Genomic DNA, 13,999 nt, shown 5'->3' on the forward strand with positions numbered 1-13,999 from the left:
AAAAATAAAACGTTATTATTGTTTTGATAGTTATGGCGATATTGCATTGTGAAGAAAGTCATTTATAAAACAATACTTAGGAGATACGGCGGCAATATAATGAAAAAATCAATTGATTTTTGCAGTTGTGGCCGTATTGAATTATACCGGTTGTATTGTGGCAGTGTATATTATCGCCACATCTCTCTTGATTTTTGCAGTTGTGGCCGTATTGAACGTATTGAATTACATCGGTTGTATTGTGGCAGTGTATATTATCGTCACATCTCCCAGTTATGACCGTATTGCATTTTCAAAACCTCCAAAAACCCTACAGTGAAATACCGAAGTAACTTACTTTATACGTATCCAAAACAATATTTTAGTTCAGGCTGTATTGCATTAGATGGGCCATTATATAGGCAATATTTTACAGACTTAACCCAAAATTCGAATTTTTTGCAGTTGTGGCACAAATGAACTAGGTTGCGATATGTTAAAATTAGTTCGTATAATACCTTAGGAGGGATGTGTATCATGTTCGATGATAACAATGAAGTTATATTGTGGAATTACCTACAAGAGCTTATTTCGCAAATTTGCAAGAACAAGAATCATTTCATCTTGCTAATAAATTAAGATCTCAGTATGTAGCTTTTTATAACCAAAAAAACAGTTCGTCTTGCTACTCATTTATTTAACTAAAGCGTTGCATCCGCTTTGGTCTTTTGTTCAAAGGAACTGCAGTTATAGCAATTAACGTAAATTGAAGCCACAGCTAGATTTGTTATGATAATGAATAATTTATTTGACGTCCTTAAATCTAGAAATTTGTTACAGTTTAGTTATAAAAGAAAGTATTCAAAATTATTCAGAAATAAGTAGTTTTCTATAGTCCACTGAAAAATACCTTAGTGTGTTAAAAACTAATGTTGGTGGTGCTCTTTTGTTAGACACTCTTCGTCACATAGGATTTTGAGGTCTTAAAGTAGACATAAAAAGTTTATATCTTTTATACAAATCATTTGTAACTTCTGGCATATTAACTTATTTACCATTCTATAAGTTCTCCCAGGATCATATATAGCTATTTTTTGAAAGTATTAGATCACAAGGTGGCTTAATTATGACACGACAGCTCGCCAGTTCATTTCAGCTTACAAAAAGTTATTAGTTCATGTTGAACTAAGTGATAGCTTTAGAGGCAACTGCATATTATTACATAGTGTCCATTTTAAAATGTAATCCCATCGTGCACATAAATAAATCTTCAAGAGATTTTAAAAATCTTATCGCAAGATCCAGCTTTTAATGAAGTAGGCATTATGATTGCATATATAGAGCAGGTCATTTTGTTCACTCATTGAAACTAAAAATAGTTTGTGCCGAATGTTCTAATGCATTAATTAGTACAAGAAAAAATCTATACTTTTTTTCATTTATAAACAAAAAAAAAAATGGTTTGGAATATCCCTCAACAGACCGGAACTGCGGACTTGACAATGGCAAACTTAAAATTGTGGCCTATTGCCAAATAAAATAGTAAATTGTATTGACCACAACAAATTATTTAGTGTCCACTAAATAATACTACTTTATTAATTAGAGGTCTCGTGGTGCGGGATTTGTCAGTCCTAGTCCTGCACATATAGAACATCCTAATATCAATATAGCGACTAGCTACAGCCTTTATTAGGAGCATTCTGTGATTATCTGAGAATTGTTGATCCATGCTATGACTAAGTAAATTTAAAAAGATGTCGTTGTTTATGTACCTCCGCAAAACGTTTGTAACTAACTCATCAGTATTCATACGAGTTGGAGAAGGGACCTCTTTTAAAATTTTCTCAGCCATAAAGCATATATCGATCACACTCTCAGATGGATATTGCAATCCTTTTTTATTTTTTTTATCAATAAATGAAAATAAAAAGTTGTTACGAGTGACACTTACTAAGGCACTTAAACATTCATTACAGACTATTCTTTTTTGTAAGTAAAACACAACATAACCAGCTATATATGTAATTATGCTTTTTGAATAAACAGAAAAAGGATTAATATAGCTGTGATCATGATCACTTATATCTACTGGCACGTCAGTAGTGCAACTACCACTCAACCTATAATCTCTGGAAGTGATATTAATGTGATCGGTGGGATTGCATTTTAAAATAGTTAAATCTTCCAAAGGAAAGCAGTTACCACTAAATTTATTTTTTAATTATAGTTCAACATGTACCAAAATTTTTTTATAAGCTGACTGAAAATGTCTAGCACTTGGGTTATTATTGTAACCGCCTTGTGCTCGAACTGAACTAAAAAATAATTCTATGTGGTCTTGTGATACCTTATAAAATGGTAAATACTTTAATGTAGAAGAAACAACTAACTGGTTAAAAAGAACTTTTATACTGGATATGCATACTTTTAATCCAAGAAATCCAGTAAAACAATCTGTATCTAACATTAAGAGGTCCTGACCTGGAGCTGCTTTTAACTCACTAATATATTTGTCTGCTTCATTTAAAAAATTGACAGTGTTATCATAATTAATTAAACTTAAAGGCTTTTTAAAGCCATGCTGCAACAAACTTCTGGAATTAAGTATATCAAACAATTTGTTCATGATTGTTACAAATCTAACAGTTACTTCAACTCCAGAAAATTGTGACAAACCTAACTCTTTATTGCAAAAGTCTAAAGCTACTGCAACACTTTCGCTTAATACCTGAGTAGCCAGTGACACTTTCATTTTTTGTCTACGAAAATAAACATGTTGGGCCTTTAATTTATTGGCTAAATGAAAAGATTCACTCTGTTGAAGATGATGCAACTCCTTAAAATACCTCCAATCAATAAATCTATTCTTGTCATCTACAAAACTAGATTTATTACCTAAAGTGTTACGAATTAACTTAATCATATGACTAGGATCTAAAACTATAACTACATCCTTGTCTGTACAAGGATGTTTAAAAAAAGTTTGTAGGGATGAATGATTCAAATTACATCCTAATAGCTTAGCCATCGTAAGATTAACAGGAGCCCCATCAAAAGTAACACTTACAACATCTACACCTACTTCATGGCACTTTCGCAGACACTCCAGAACCAAACCTTTTTTCTGTTCTCCAGTGCAGCCAGCTATCAAAAAATATCCTACAGGCATTTTCCAGGCACCATTAATACAGTTAACCATAAATACAAGGACGTTTTTGGCTAACACCAGTTCCTGTACACCAGTACCTATGTCAACATACCCATAACATTTTTTGCCTGGAACCCATTCTTCCTGTTGCCGGATAGACATTTCATCAAATATTAGACCACATATTACTTTGTCATTACATGAGTTGACTTTCAGTCTTAAGGCATCGAAAGATTCCTTCGTAAAACCAGGTTCACCATCAATGGCTGTATACCATCTACTTAGAGTTCTAGGATGAGGTAAACATGTATCAAATGTTCGTCTAACATATTTATACGCCGCAGGTGAGTAATAATGTAGTGTCAGAGCAAATGTCCGCAATTGCTCTGAATATTGCTTAGGTAGCGCTTTTTTTTCAACTTTTTTTAACTGCCTCAGAAGAACTTCTTTAGGTGCTCCTAATTTTTCAAGAAGATCCAATGTTTCTTCTTGAACCAACCTTGTTTTCTTGAGTTTCTCAATTACATTCTTCATGTTAGCTACTTGTTTCTCACTTCTTTGTAGTCTTCGACGAACATTCCTTAATCTTCGTTTTCGTTCACTACTAATTTTCTGCGAACGACCTAATTCTTTAGATATCTTCCACTTCCTAGGAGTTAACTCACATGATGTACTAGGAATATCTGGAGATACATTGGAAATTACGTTCCTTTCTGACATTATACTGATATTAGATAATATCCTCACTTTTGAATTCTCCTGCATTTGTAGCACCTAAAAGAAAAAAACAAACGCTAAATATCACAATATCAAAGAGATAATAATAAAATATGTAATATAGATTTACAAGAAATAAAAAAGCATACTGAATAAGTATTAAATAAACATAAAACCAATATATATGAATATGTAGTGAGGGACGTTTGAGTTTGCATAAATTCATTATCTCGAGAATGGGCAAATTTGAAGAAAAATCCTGACAGGTCGATTTTTATTTTTAAATTAGGGCTTTTTGGCATATATATACTAGTGACGTCATCCATCGTGGATGACGGAATCGATGATTTTTTTAAATGGGAGTAGGGGTTGTGGGACAGCTCATTTGAAAGGCTATTTAATTTTCTATTCAGTAATATAAACAATAACCTAATTATTTATACAGGGGGCCAAAAAATTTTTTTTAATTAAATTAATTGAGACAAAAAGAAGAATGTATGTACTTATTTAATGCAAAATACATTTTACTGCTGTCAGAAAACAGAAAAAAATGTTAATTTCGAAAATAAACATTGCTTTTCTCTTAAATTAAATGTTCAAACTGGTAAGAGGCAGACAATTTAAGCGAAAAACAATATTTATGTATTAAATAAACATTTTTTTCCTGTTTTCGGACCACAGTAAAATGTATTTTGAATTAAATAAATTACATAGGTACATTTTTATTATCTCAATTAATTTAATTCAAAAACATTTTTTTTGCTACCCTGTATGAATAATTAATTAGGTTATTGTTTATATTACTGCATAGAGAATAAAATACCATTTCACATGAGCTATCATCACGTCCAGATGGATGACGTCACTAGTATTATATATAAGCCAAAAAGTCCTAAATTAAAAACAAAAATCGACCTGTCTGAGGATTTCTCTTCAAATTTGCCCATTCTCGAGATAATGAATTTATGCAAACTCAAACATCCTCACTGTATAATATTATAAATATAAAAAAATATAAATAAACAGTAATATACAGTCGGAAAAATGAAAGAATACCCATGAACGATCACATCAATCACTTATTTTGTATTTGCTGTCTTTTTCTATAAATAACAAACGTTTGTTATAGAAAAAGATTTTTTTTCCTCTGATTCTGGCTTTGGTTTAGAACTAGAACCTTTAGCCACGTAATTGTATAACTTATTACTAAGTCAGGGGAGTAATGTGTAGTGTGTGTGTTGCGTGTCTTGTTACTTTGTAAAGTTGACGTCAAAAAAGATATTAAATACAAAATAAGTGATTGATGTGATCGTTCATGGGTATAGGACTTTTCATTCACAGTCATTTGTTTCGAGCCTCTGTCATGTGCCACATAGTCATAGCCATCGTCATACTTTATTGATCCTTTAAGACATTCAAAATAAATGTATAGGATACGTCAATACACAATTCAGTATATAAAAAAAACATCAATGTGTATAATACAATATTGACAGTGTAACAAAAATTGACAAAACATAAAATATATAAAAATAACATTCTTACAAGTAAAATATGAAGCTACTGCAGTTTGTCCTCCAGATATTCATTTATCGAATAATATGCTTCTGTTATGAGTAAATCTTTAACATTTTTTTTAAATGTAGTGGAGAGTGGTATTTCTTTCACAGCTTTTGGCAAATGGTTGTATAAGGTCAGACCCATATATCTGAAGCTATTTTGAAATTTGTATGTTCTGTGTTTAGGAACTCGTAAAGATTCAGCACTTCTTGTATTGTAATAGTGATTATCTGCATTTACTGGAAATGTATTTATTTCCTGTTTTACATAGAGTAAACATTTATAGATATATAGGCAGTAGAAAGTTAAAATTTGATGTTTAATAAAAATTGGTTTACAAGATTGTTGATAATCCAAATTAAAAATTTTACGGATAATTTTTTTTGGGTAATGAACACTTTGGCACTATCTACTGAGTTCCCCCATAAAATTACATTATAGCACATGTGGCTGTAAGCAAGGCTATAATAAACGTTTATTAATGCCGATATGGGTAGTGTGTTTTTAATTCTAGATGTAGCATAAAAAGCTTTATTCAATTTCATGTTCACTGAATTCACTTGCTCTGACCATTTCAGATTACAATCAATGAACACACCCAAAAACTTTGTAGACTGAGTGGAAGATAACATATTGTTTCTATCATGGATGGTTAAGTTATAGTCATTGGTTGATGAGTTGTATGAATGAAAATAAATAATTTCTGTCTTGTCAATGTTTAAAATGAGTCTGTTGGTATTACACCAGCATCTAAAGCAGTCAACAACAGTCTTCATTGCCATTTGTAATTCCTCGAGTGTACGTGCAGAGACTATTAACGAGGTATCGTCAGCAAACATTGATATTATAAGTGCCCTTATGTGATCTGGTAGATCGTTAATAAAAATTAGGAATAATAATGGTCCCAGCACGGATCCCTGTGGTACTCCTTTGTTTGTCGTGTATGGTTCTGAGCTTGATTCTTTAATTTTCACAACACTCTTCCTGTCACCTAAGAAATTTATTAAACCTTACAACAATAAAAACCTTACAATCAATAAATTTAAAGTAATTCTGAAAAAATATCTTCTGAGTTTTGCTTTTTACTCTGTTAGTGAATATTTTGATCATTTTAAAGCAGTATCATGGACATGAATATTACTCACTATGTTTTCCGATGTCTCATTTTGTGAATGTATTTATATGTAGAATGCAAGTAATTATTCCGTATTCCACACCATTCTAAAAGGCTAAAGGTAAGTTTAGATTGTATAAGTGCTTAATAAAGAATTCATAAATGAGTTATTCCTACAAAATATTATAAAAATTTGAACCTTGATAGGAGACCTCTTAATTTAATTAATTAGTATTTTATAATTTACTTAGTACATAATATACAAAATTATAAAAAGAATATCAAGAACCTAGTTGAAATCTGCCCGTACACACCTATTACCTATACAAACTTATTTGCCAATGAAAGCAAGTGAAATAGGTCTGGATCCCGCATATGAAAAAAAACATGATTAATAGCAAGCTGAAAATTTGTTAATAGCTTAAGTGTGCCTAGTCGGACAAACTTTGATATATAGGAACACTGGAACAGGGAAGTTTTAATTTTGGAACAGGTTAAAAATTTGTAGCGGTCAGACCACGAAAATGTCACATGTATTTTGTCCAACAGAACTTCCAATTGATTTGTTACCCTTTCATTAAAATCTCATGCAAAAATCAGGCTGCTATTTATCACCAAATGGGAATTATAATGAGTGGAACACACAGAAGATGTCAAATGACAGGAATTATGACAGGTGATAAATCTCAGTCTGATTTTTGCATGAGAGTTTCATGAAAGGGTAACAAATCAATTGGAAGCCCTGTCGGACAAAATACATTTGACGTTTTCGTGATCTGACTGTTTCAAATTTTTAACCTGTTCCACAATTAAAATTTCCCCCGTTCCAGTGTTCCCATATATCAAAGTTTATCCGACTAGACACCCTTAAGCTATTAACAAATTTTCAGGTTGCTATTAATCAACTTTTTTTTCATACGCTTGATCCAGACCTAAAATGTATTACTGAAATTATTGTATGTTGTGTAATATTCAGGTTCAAGGTGTACCTATTTCAGAATATTACTTATATTATTTTAATTAATTACTTATTTATATAATTTATTAATATTTATAATAATTGTTACCTGAGATTCACCAATTGTAGGGATTGCATTTTCTCGCAAACGAATAGGATGAGCTAAGGAAGTCCTATCTACATGCCTCTCTTCAAAATGTCTTGTACATAATTTGCTACCTTTCCTGGGTTCCCAGTTCTCTTTATTTACGAACTGAATCCAGGCCTCTCTCCTTTTAACATCTTTAGGAAAACTACAACCATATAAACCAAGTTTAAAAAATTACCTGTTCTTTTTACATGCATTATCACTAAAATGGATAATGGGTCTATTGAATAAAAAGAAGTATTTGCTTTTACTTACAAGTATTTAAGTAATTACTTAATATTAATTGAATAAAATCATTTCTTTAATGCTTTATTTAATTACTATTAGGTAAATACTTAAATACGAGGAAGTAAAAGCAAATACTTATTTTTATTCAATAGACCCAATACCGCCCTGTACACTGTTTACGTTTACATACTAACCCATGTAAAGTGACTTTGGAGGAGAATTTTTTCTTATTTCCGGCATTATAATCACACAATGGGTACGCACACGACGGCATATTATTGTCACTACAAAATCACTGAAACACACAACAAAAATAAGTTCAAAATAATGTATAAAATAAATTCTTTAAATGCACAAATTCACCAAACAACACGACCTGTCAATAGTGTCAATAAGAAAGGTAACATGGCCGAACCGATCCCATATTCTCGGCACATGTCACATCCTCTCCCTCCCACATCACTGGTGTATTCATGCATTGTTTATGACGACTTACATTTTTCATCTTTATTGATATAGAATAAAATAGAACAAAAATTACTAAATGATTACATTAGTATTATTCTATGAGATGAACAACTTTCTTCGTGCACTATCTACTATCGGCGAATATATGTATTTACAATTTTATTAAATCGGATGGACAACTTCATTATCAAATACTGCACTGCTTAAAAAACGCATGTATGCAAATAATATAACAACACATTTTTACATATTAGACAACAAGATGGGACCATTTACATATTTGGGCCCCCGTAAGCTTCATGCTGCGGGGGCCTCTGTTACGCCTCTGGATAATTGTACCGAAATACTAAACGTAGGTAAAGATTAAAGAGAAAACCCATTTCTAGATTTAGAAATATTGTTCTAAAATTAGGCAAATTGCCAATTCTCAAATCTTTCAAAAGTCGCGTACAAAGCATTATAGTTTATTGTCGTCACTTATAAAAGTTCGTGAGACCGGAAATGATTAAGTTTCTAGATATGAGATGATTCACTTGCGGAAACGCTTATTTAGAAATTTACGTTTTTAAATTTAAACACACAAAGTAAAATCATATATGTGCCTATAACAGATTTTTACATAATATCAGACGACAAAATAGGGCCCCTGCTCGATTGGGGCCCCCGCAAGCTTCGCGCTGCGGGGGCCTCTGTTACGCCCCTGCACATATAGATAATAAAAGGACCGCGTCAGCACGCTTCACCTCGGCGTCACCGAGATTATAAATTGACTTTCTGCATTATATAGCGTCACTCTTATTTTGCGTTGTATTGTAGTAAGTAGTCCCTTGTTAATAAAGATCTTTTTTAAAAACATTGTTCTTGGACTTAGAAATTTCACTGGCGTAGTCAGCAGGATTTTTCGGAAATTACGTCGCAAAATTACGTTACAAAAATCGAACGGTATCGCGAATAGTTTTTCGTTTTAACGATTTGCCGGAAACCAAACTTTTTGTGGAAGTGTCCAAGACCAGCTTTAGACAAGTTATCACCAAGACCTGGAGACAGAACAAGAATCGTCGAACCCTAGAGGCAGTACATTTTAAGCAGTAGTTTCAACGATACCTGGGAGAAGAACAAAATCGTCGAATCCTATATGCAGAAATGTTGATGATTTACATTTTAATGTGTTTCCTATTTTTCCATTTTATTTTTCAATTTTATATTTTTCTGTACATATTTGAAAATACTTATAGTCAGAGAGATAACGACAGTAAACGATTTTTAAGATTTTATTATTTTACGAGAATTTTATTTTAAATAAGAAAAGGAATTCTTTATTATATTTTGAAAATATTTTTATTATATTGAAGTTGAAAAAATATTTTATTACACTGGGTAAAAAAAAATAAATATTGATGAGTGAAACTGATAGTAATTTAGATTTAAGTAGTATTGTAGCAGAATTAAATTAAATTTAAAAATAGTGATAAAGAAAACGAAATGGCTCAAACAAACTACCAATTGTTAAAACTATACTAAGATTGTATCCCAGCATACGATACTAATCCACATACCTTAACCATATTTATAAAAAATTGTAAAAATTTAATTACCTACTAATTTTGCTAGCCAAGCAGATGGCACTTTGAATACCTTTTCACTTCGAGCTATATTAGGTAAATTAAATGGAAGAGCTCAAATGTTAATAGGAGCTCTGTTACCCTAGGACAGAATTAGATACATGGCAACTTGTAAGAGCTGCCCTTAATCTTAGTTTTGAAGATCAGAGAGATCCCGATTGCCTTACCCAGGACGTGATAAAGTTGAGGCCTGTTAAAAATGAAACCCCTTATAATTTTGGCATGCCTTACCAAAAAACACGTAGTTTAGTGGCCCAAAAATTAAATACGCTTAATATTACAGCACAAGAGAAATTAATTAGAATAAAAAGTTACGATGACTTATGTTTAAAAACATACATTAGAGCAGCGGTTCTTAACCTTTTTGAGTGATGTACCACATAGAGTTATTTTTATTATTTTTGGTACCCCCTATATTTTTAAATTGTATTATCAATACTTACTAAGTACTACTATTTTAATTTTTCTGTGTTTTGTGTACCACCGCCAATAATGATATGTACCACAGATTGAGAACCTCTGCATTAGAGGCTTACCCTCATCGTTACAAACTAACATAAGATTGAGAAACCCAGAGAGTTTAGAGAAAGCTACGAGCTTCGTTATAGAAGAAGAAAATTTTCTATATTCGTTACAACGAGGAAATAATTTAAATTCACAAAACTCTTTCAGACCCTCAGACCCTATAGAAACAATATTTCTAATCAAACTTTTATTCCTAGAAATAATTTTCAACAAAATCGCCCTAGTATGAGATTTCCACCTTACCAGTATCAAAATATCAAACCACAATATCAAAATAATAATTTTAATTCTAACAATACTTTTCAACCACACCAAAATCACTTCCGAAATTTCAATAATAATAATTCCAATTTCTAACCAAGAAATTTCGACAACAATAATTCTAATTTTCGACCAAGGAACTTCGATAGTAATAATTCTAATTTTCAACAAAGAAACGATAATAATCGACCCCAAAATGAAAACCAATACCATCCAGAACGGATGGACACAAAGTCAAGAAATACTTTTTTAAGATCTAAACCACATTTTAGCTCCACGCAATTATTTAATCAGCAAATAAATTACGATCAAATACAATTCGAAAACCCCTTTGAAAATAATAATAGTCCCACTGATTACGATCACCCAATTCAAAGTTCAAAGTTCAGTAGCCTTTTCATTACCTCATTACGAGAGCAATTATAAAACTCAATCCCCATCCCGTGATATCCCCACACTCTAGACTACTGGGTCTTCCAAAAGTTTGATATCTCCACAGTTAGCGCATAAATATTCTAAAAATTTTACTTCTTACGACAATTTTAATATACAGACGGCTCACGGAATTTCTATGCACAATGAAATAATTAATATTCCAGCTTTTAACATTTTTAAAGTAAAACAATATAATAAGTTCTATGTTTTTAAATTTAGCGAAAATTTTGATGGATTAATTGGTATAGATTTATTACAAAAATTGAAAGCTTCAATTAACGTCAACACGAGACAATTGAAAACGCCTTGTGTAACGATACCCATAATTTTTGGAACCAGTAAAAAGAATATATTATATCTCAAATCAACTTTTAATCATTTAATATTCATTCCCCCTAGAGCTAAGCAATTAGTCAAAATATCGGAAATGAAATATTAGGTATACCAGAATATAAAAAATTCGGTCACTATTACGAATATAAGCAAATATAAGACAACGTTAAGTATTTCTGAACCCTTAGATATAGAACCATTATATATAGTAAAGATTAATTTTATAAGAAAGATGGAAACTGACGAATAAACGTCTATTAATGATGATGACATGTTAAAAAGGAATTTAAAAAATATAAGGATAAATCATTGCAACAAAGAAGAAAGAGAATTACTAAAAAAGCTTTGTTTCCAATACAGAGACATATTTTATTGCGAAGGAATACCCTAAAGTTTTATCAACAGTCTTAAACATAAAATTAAACTTACTGATGATTCTGAAATATATACAAAATCATATCATTTCCCGGAAGTTCACCGAGAAGAAGTTAAATCCCAAATAAATAAGATGTTCTATTTGGGTGGTCCCAAAAAAACAAGATGTTACAGGAAAAAGAAATGGCATCTAGTAATCGATTAAAGAAAGTTAAACCAGAGAACCGTAGATGATAAATACCCATTAACAAACATAACAGAAATTTTAGATAAATTAGGAAGAGCTAATTACTTTTCGACACTAGATCTTGCAAGTGGCTTCCACCAAATAGAAGTAGATCCACAAGATGTTGAAGAAATAGCCTTTAGTACACCACAAGGTCACTTTAACTTTAAAATAATGCCTTTTGGTTTGAAAAATGCACCCTCGACATTTCAGAGAGTTATTGACAATGTTTTAAGAGGATTAACAGACGAAACATGTATAGTATATTTAGACGATATTTTAATTTATTGTACATCTTTACAAGAGCACCTTGAAAATTTAAAAATAGTTTTCGACAGACTTAGACAGAGTAACCTAAAAGTTCAATTAGACAAGTCAGAATTTATACGAAAAAAAGTTATGTACAGGGTTATTCACTATATTTTGACCCCCTGTAAACTGCTTTATTTACAGAATTAGAAAAAATGTAAACTACAAAAGTTATTCGATTTTTAAATTATGATTTTATGACGTCATCCATTTGGGCGTGATGACGTAATCGACTATTTTTTTAAATGGGAATAGGGGTCGAGTGCTAGCTCATTTGAAAGGTTATTCAATTCCCTATTCAGTAATATAAACATTAACATGATTAATTTTACAGGATGTCCAAAAATTTTTTTAATTAAATTAATTGACACAAAAAGAAAAATGTCTGGAATTTTTTTAATTCAAAATACATTCTACTGCTGTCAGAAAACAGAAATAAATGTTTATTGAACAAATAAACTTACTTTCCACTTCTACAAATTCAATGTTCAAGCTGACACCCATCTGCCTCTTGGCAGTTTAAACATTGAATTTAAGCAAAAATCAATGTTTATTTGTGCAATAAAATTTTATTTCTGTTTTCTGACAGCAGAAAAATGTATTTTAAATTAAATAAATTACATACATTCTTCTTTTTATGTCAATTAATTTAATTAAATACATTTTTTTTGACACCCTGTATAAATAATTATCTTAATGTTTCTATTACTGAATAGAGAATTTAATTACCTTTCAAATGAGCTAGCACAGGACCCCTATTCTCGTTTAAAAAAATAGTCGATTACGTCATCACGCCCAGATGGATGACGTCACTAGTATGTTATATATGTTAAAAAATCATATTTTAAAAATCGAATAACTTTTGTATTTTACATTTTTTTCTAATTCTGTAAATAAAGCAGTTTACAGGGGGGGTCAAAATATAGTGAATAACCCTGTACATATTTAGGACATGTAATTACACCTTAAGGCGTAAAACCAAACCCTGATAAAATCGCAGCCATAAAAAGATTTCCCATTCCAAAAACCCAAACTGAACTAAAAAGCTTTTTAGGATTACTAGGTTACTATAGACCAGGGGTCACCAATTATATTTCCTGAGGGTCCGTTTCGAAAACCTATGACACTTCCGGGGTCCGGAGTTAACACTACCTGTCTGGTTGTTCCAATTTGGTAAACAAATCAGAAGGGTGCAGTGCGAAATTTTTAGGCAGAAATTGTTTTTAACAGTTTTTTAATAAATCCAAAACATCACCTTTTTGCTCCCGAAAATATGTTTTTAGCATTTTTGGGTCACCTTGAACAAAAAAGATTGTCTGTCATTTTTTTTCAAAACTTGATAGATTTCAAGTTTTAAGCGATTTATAAACTGAGAAATGCGAAAATAAGCATTTTCGAAGTTTGAAAATTCATGTGTACATTATTATTTTTGCGGTTGTCAAGCGCCTAAATTGAAATCTAAACATTCAATTTTAAGATTATGATGGGTTATCGGGGTTTATTTCAATTTCGACCGTTTGTTTTTATTGGCGTATTTAATTAACACATTGGCAATAATTAATGAATAAATAAATAAACCATTAAGAAAAA

The 13,999-nt window shown here is 31.1% G+C and overlaps 1 protein-coding gene across 1 annotated transcript in view; it reads right to left on the reverse strand.

The window, feature by feature from the left end:
• Window positions 1-783: 783 nt before the first annotated feature.
• LOC126883708 (THAP domain-containing protein 2-like) overlaps window positions 784-13,999 on the reverse strand; it is a 65,245-nt gene continuing 52,029 nt past the window's right edge. The window contains exons 2-4 of the mRNA XM_050649370.1: window positions 7,589-7,772; window positions 3,630-3,904; window positions 784-802 (exon numbers count right to left, since the gene is read on the reverse strand). Coding sequence (XP_050505327.1) covers window positions 784-802; window positions 3,630-3,904; window positions 7,589-7,772 — 478 coding nt within the window. The remainder of the gene's footprint in view (window positions 803-3,629; window positions 3,905-7,588; window positions 7,773-13,999) is intronic.

Source organism: Diabrotica virgifera, chromosome 4 (assembly GCF_917563875.1).
Source record: "Diabrotica virgifera virgifera chromosome 4, PGI_DIABVI_V3a".
Taxonomy (NCBI): domain Eukaryota; kingdom Metazoa; phylum Arthropoda; class Insecta; order Coleoptera; family Chrysomelidae; genus Diabrotica; species Diabrotica virgifera.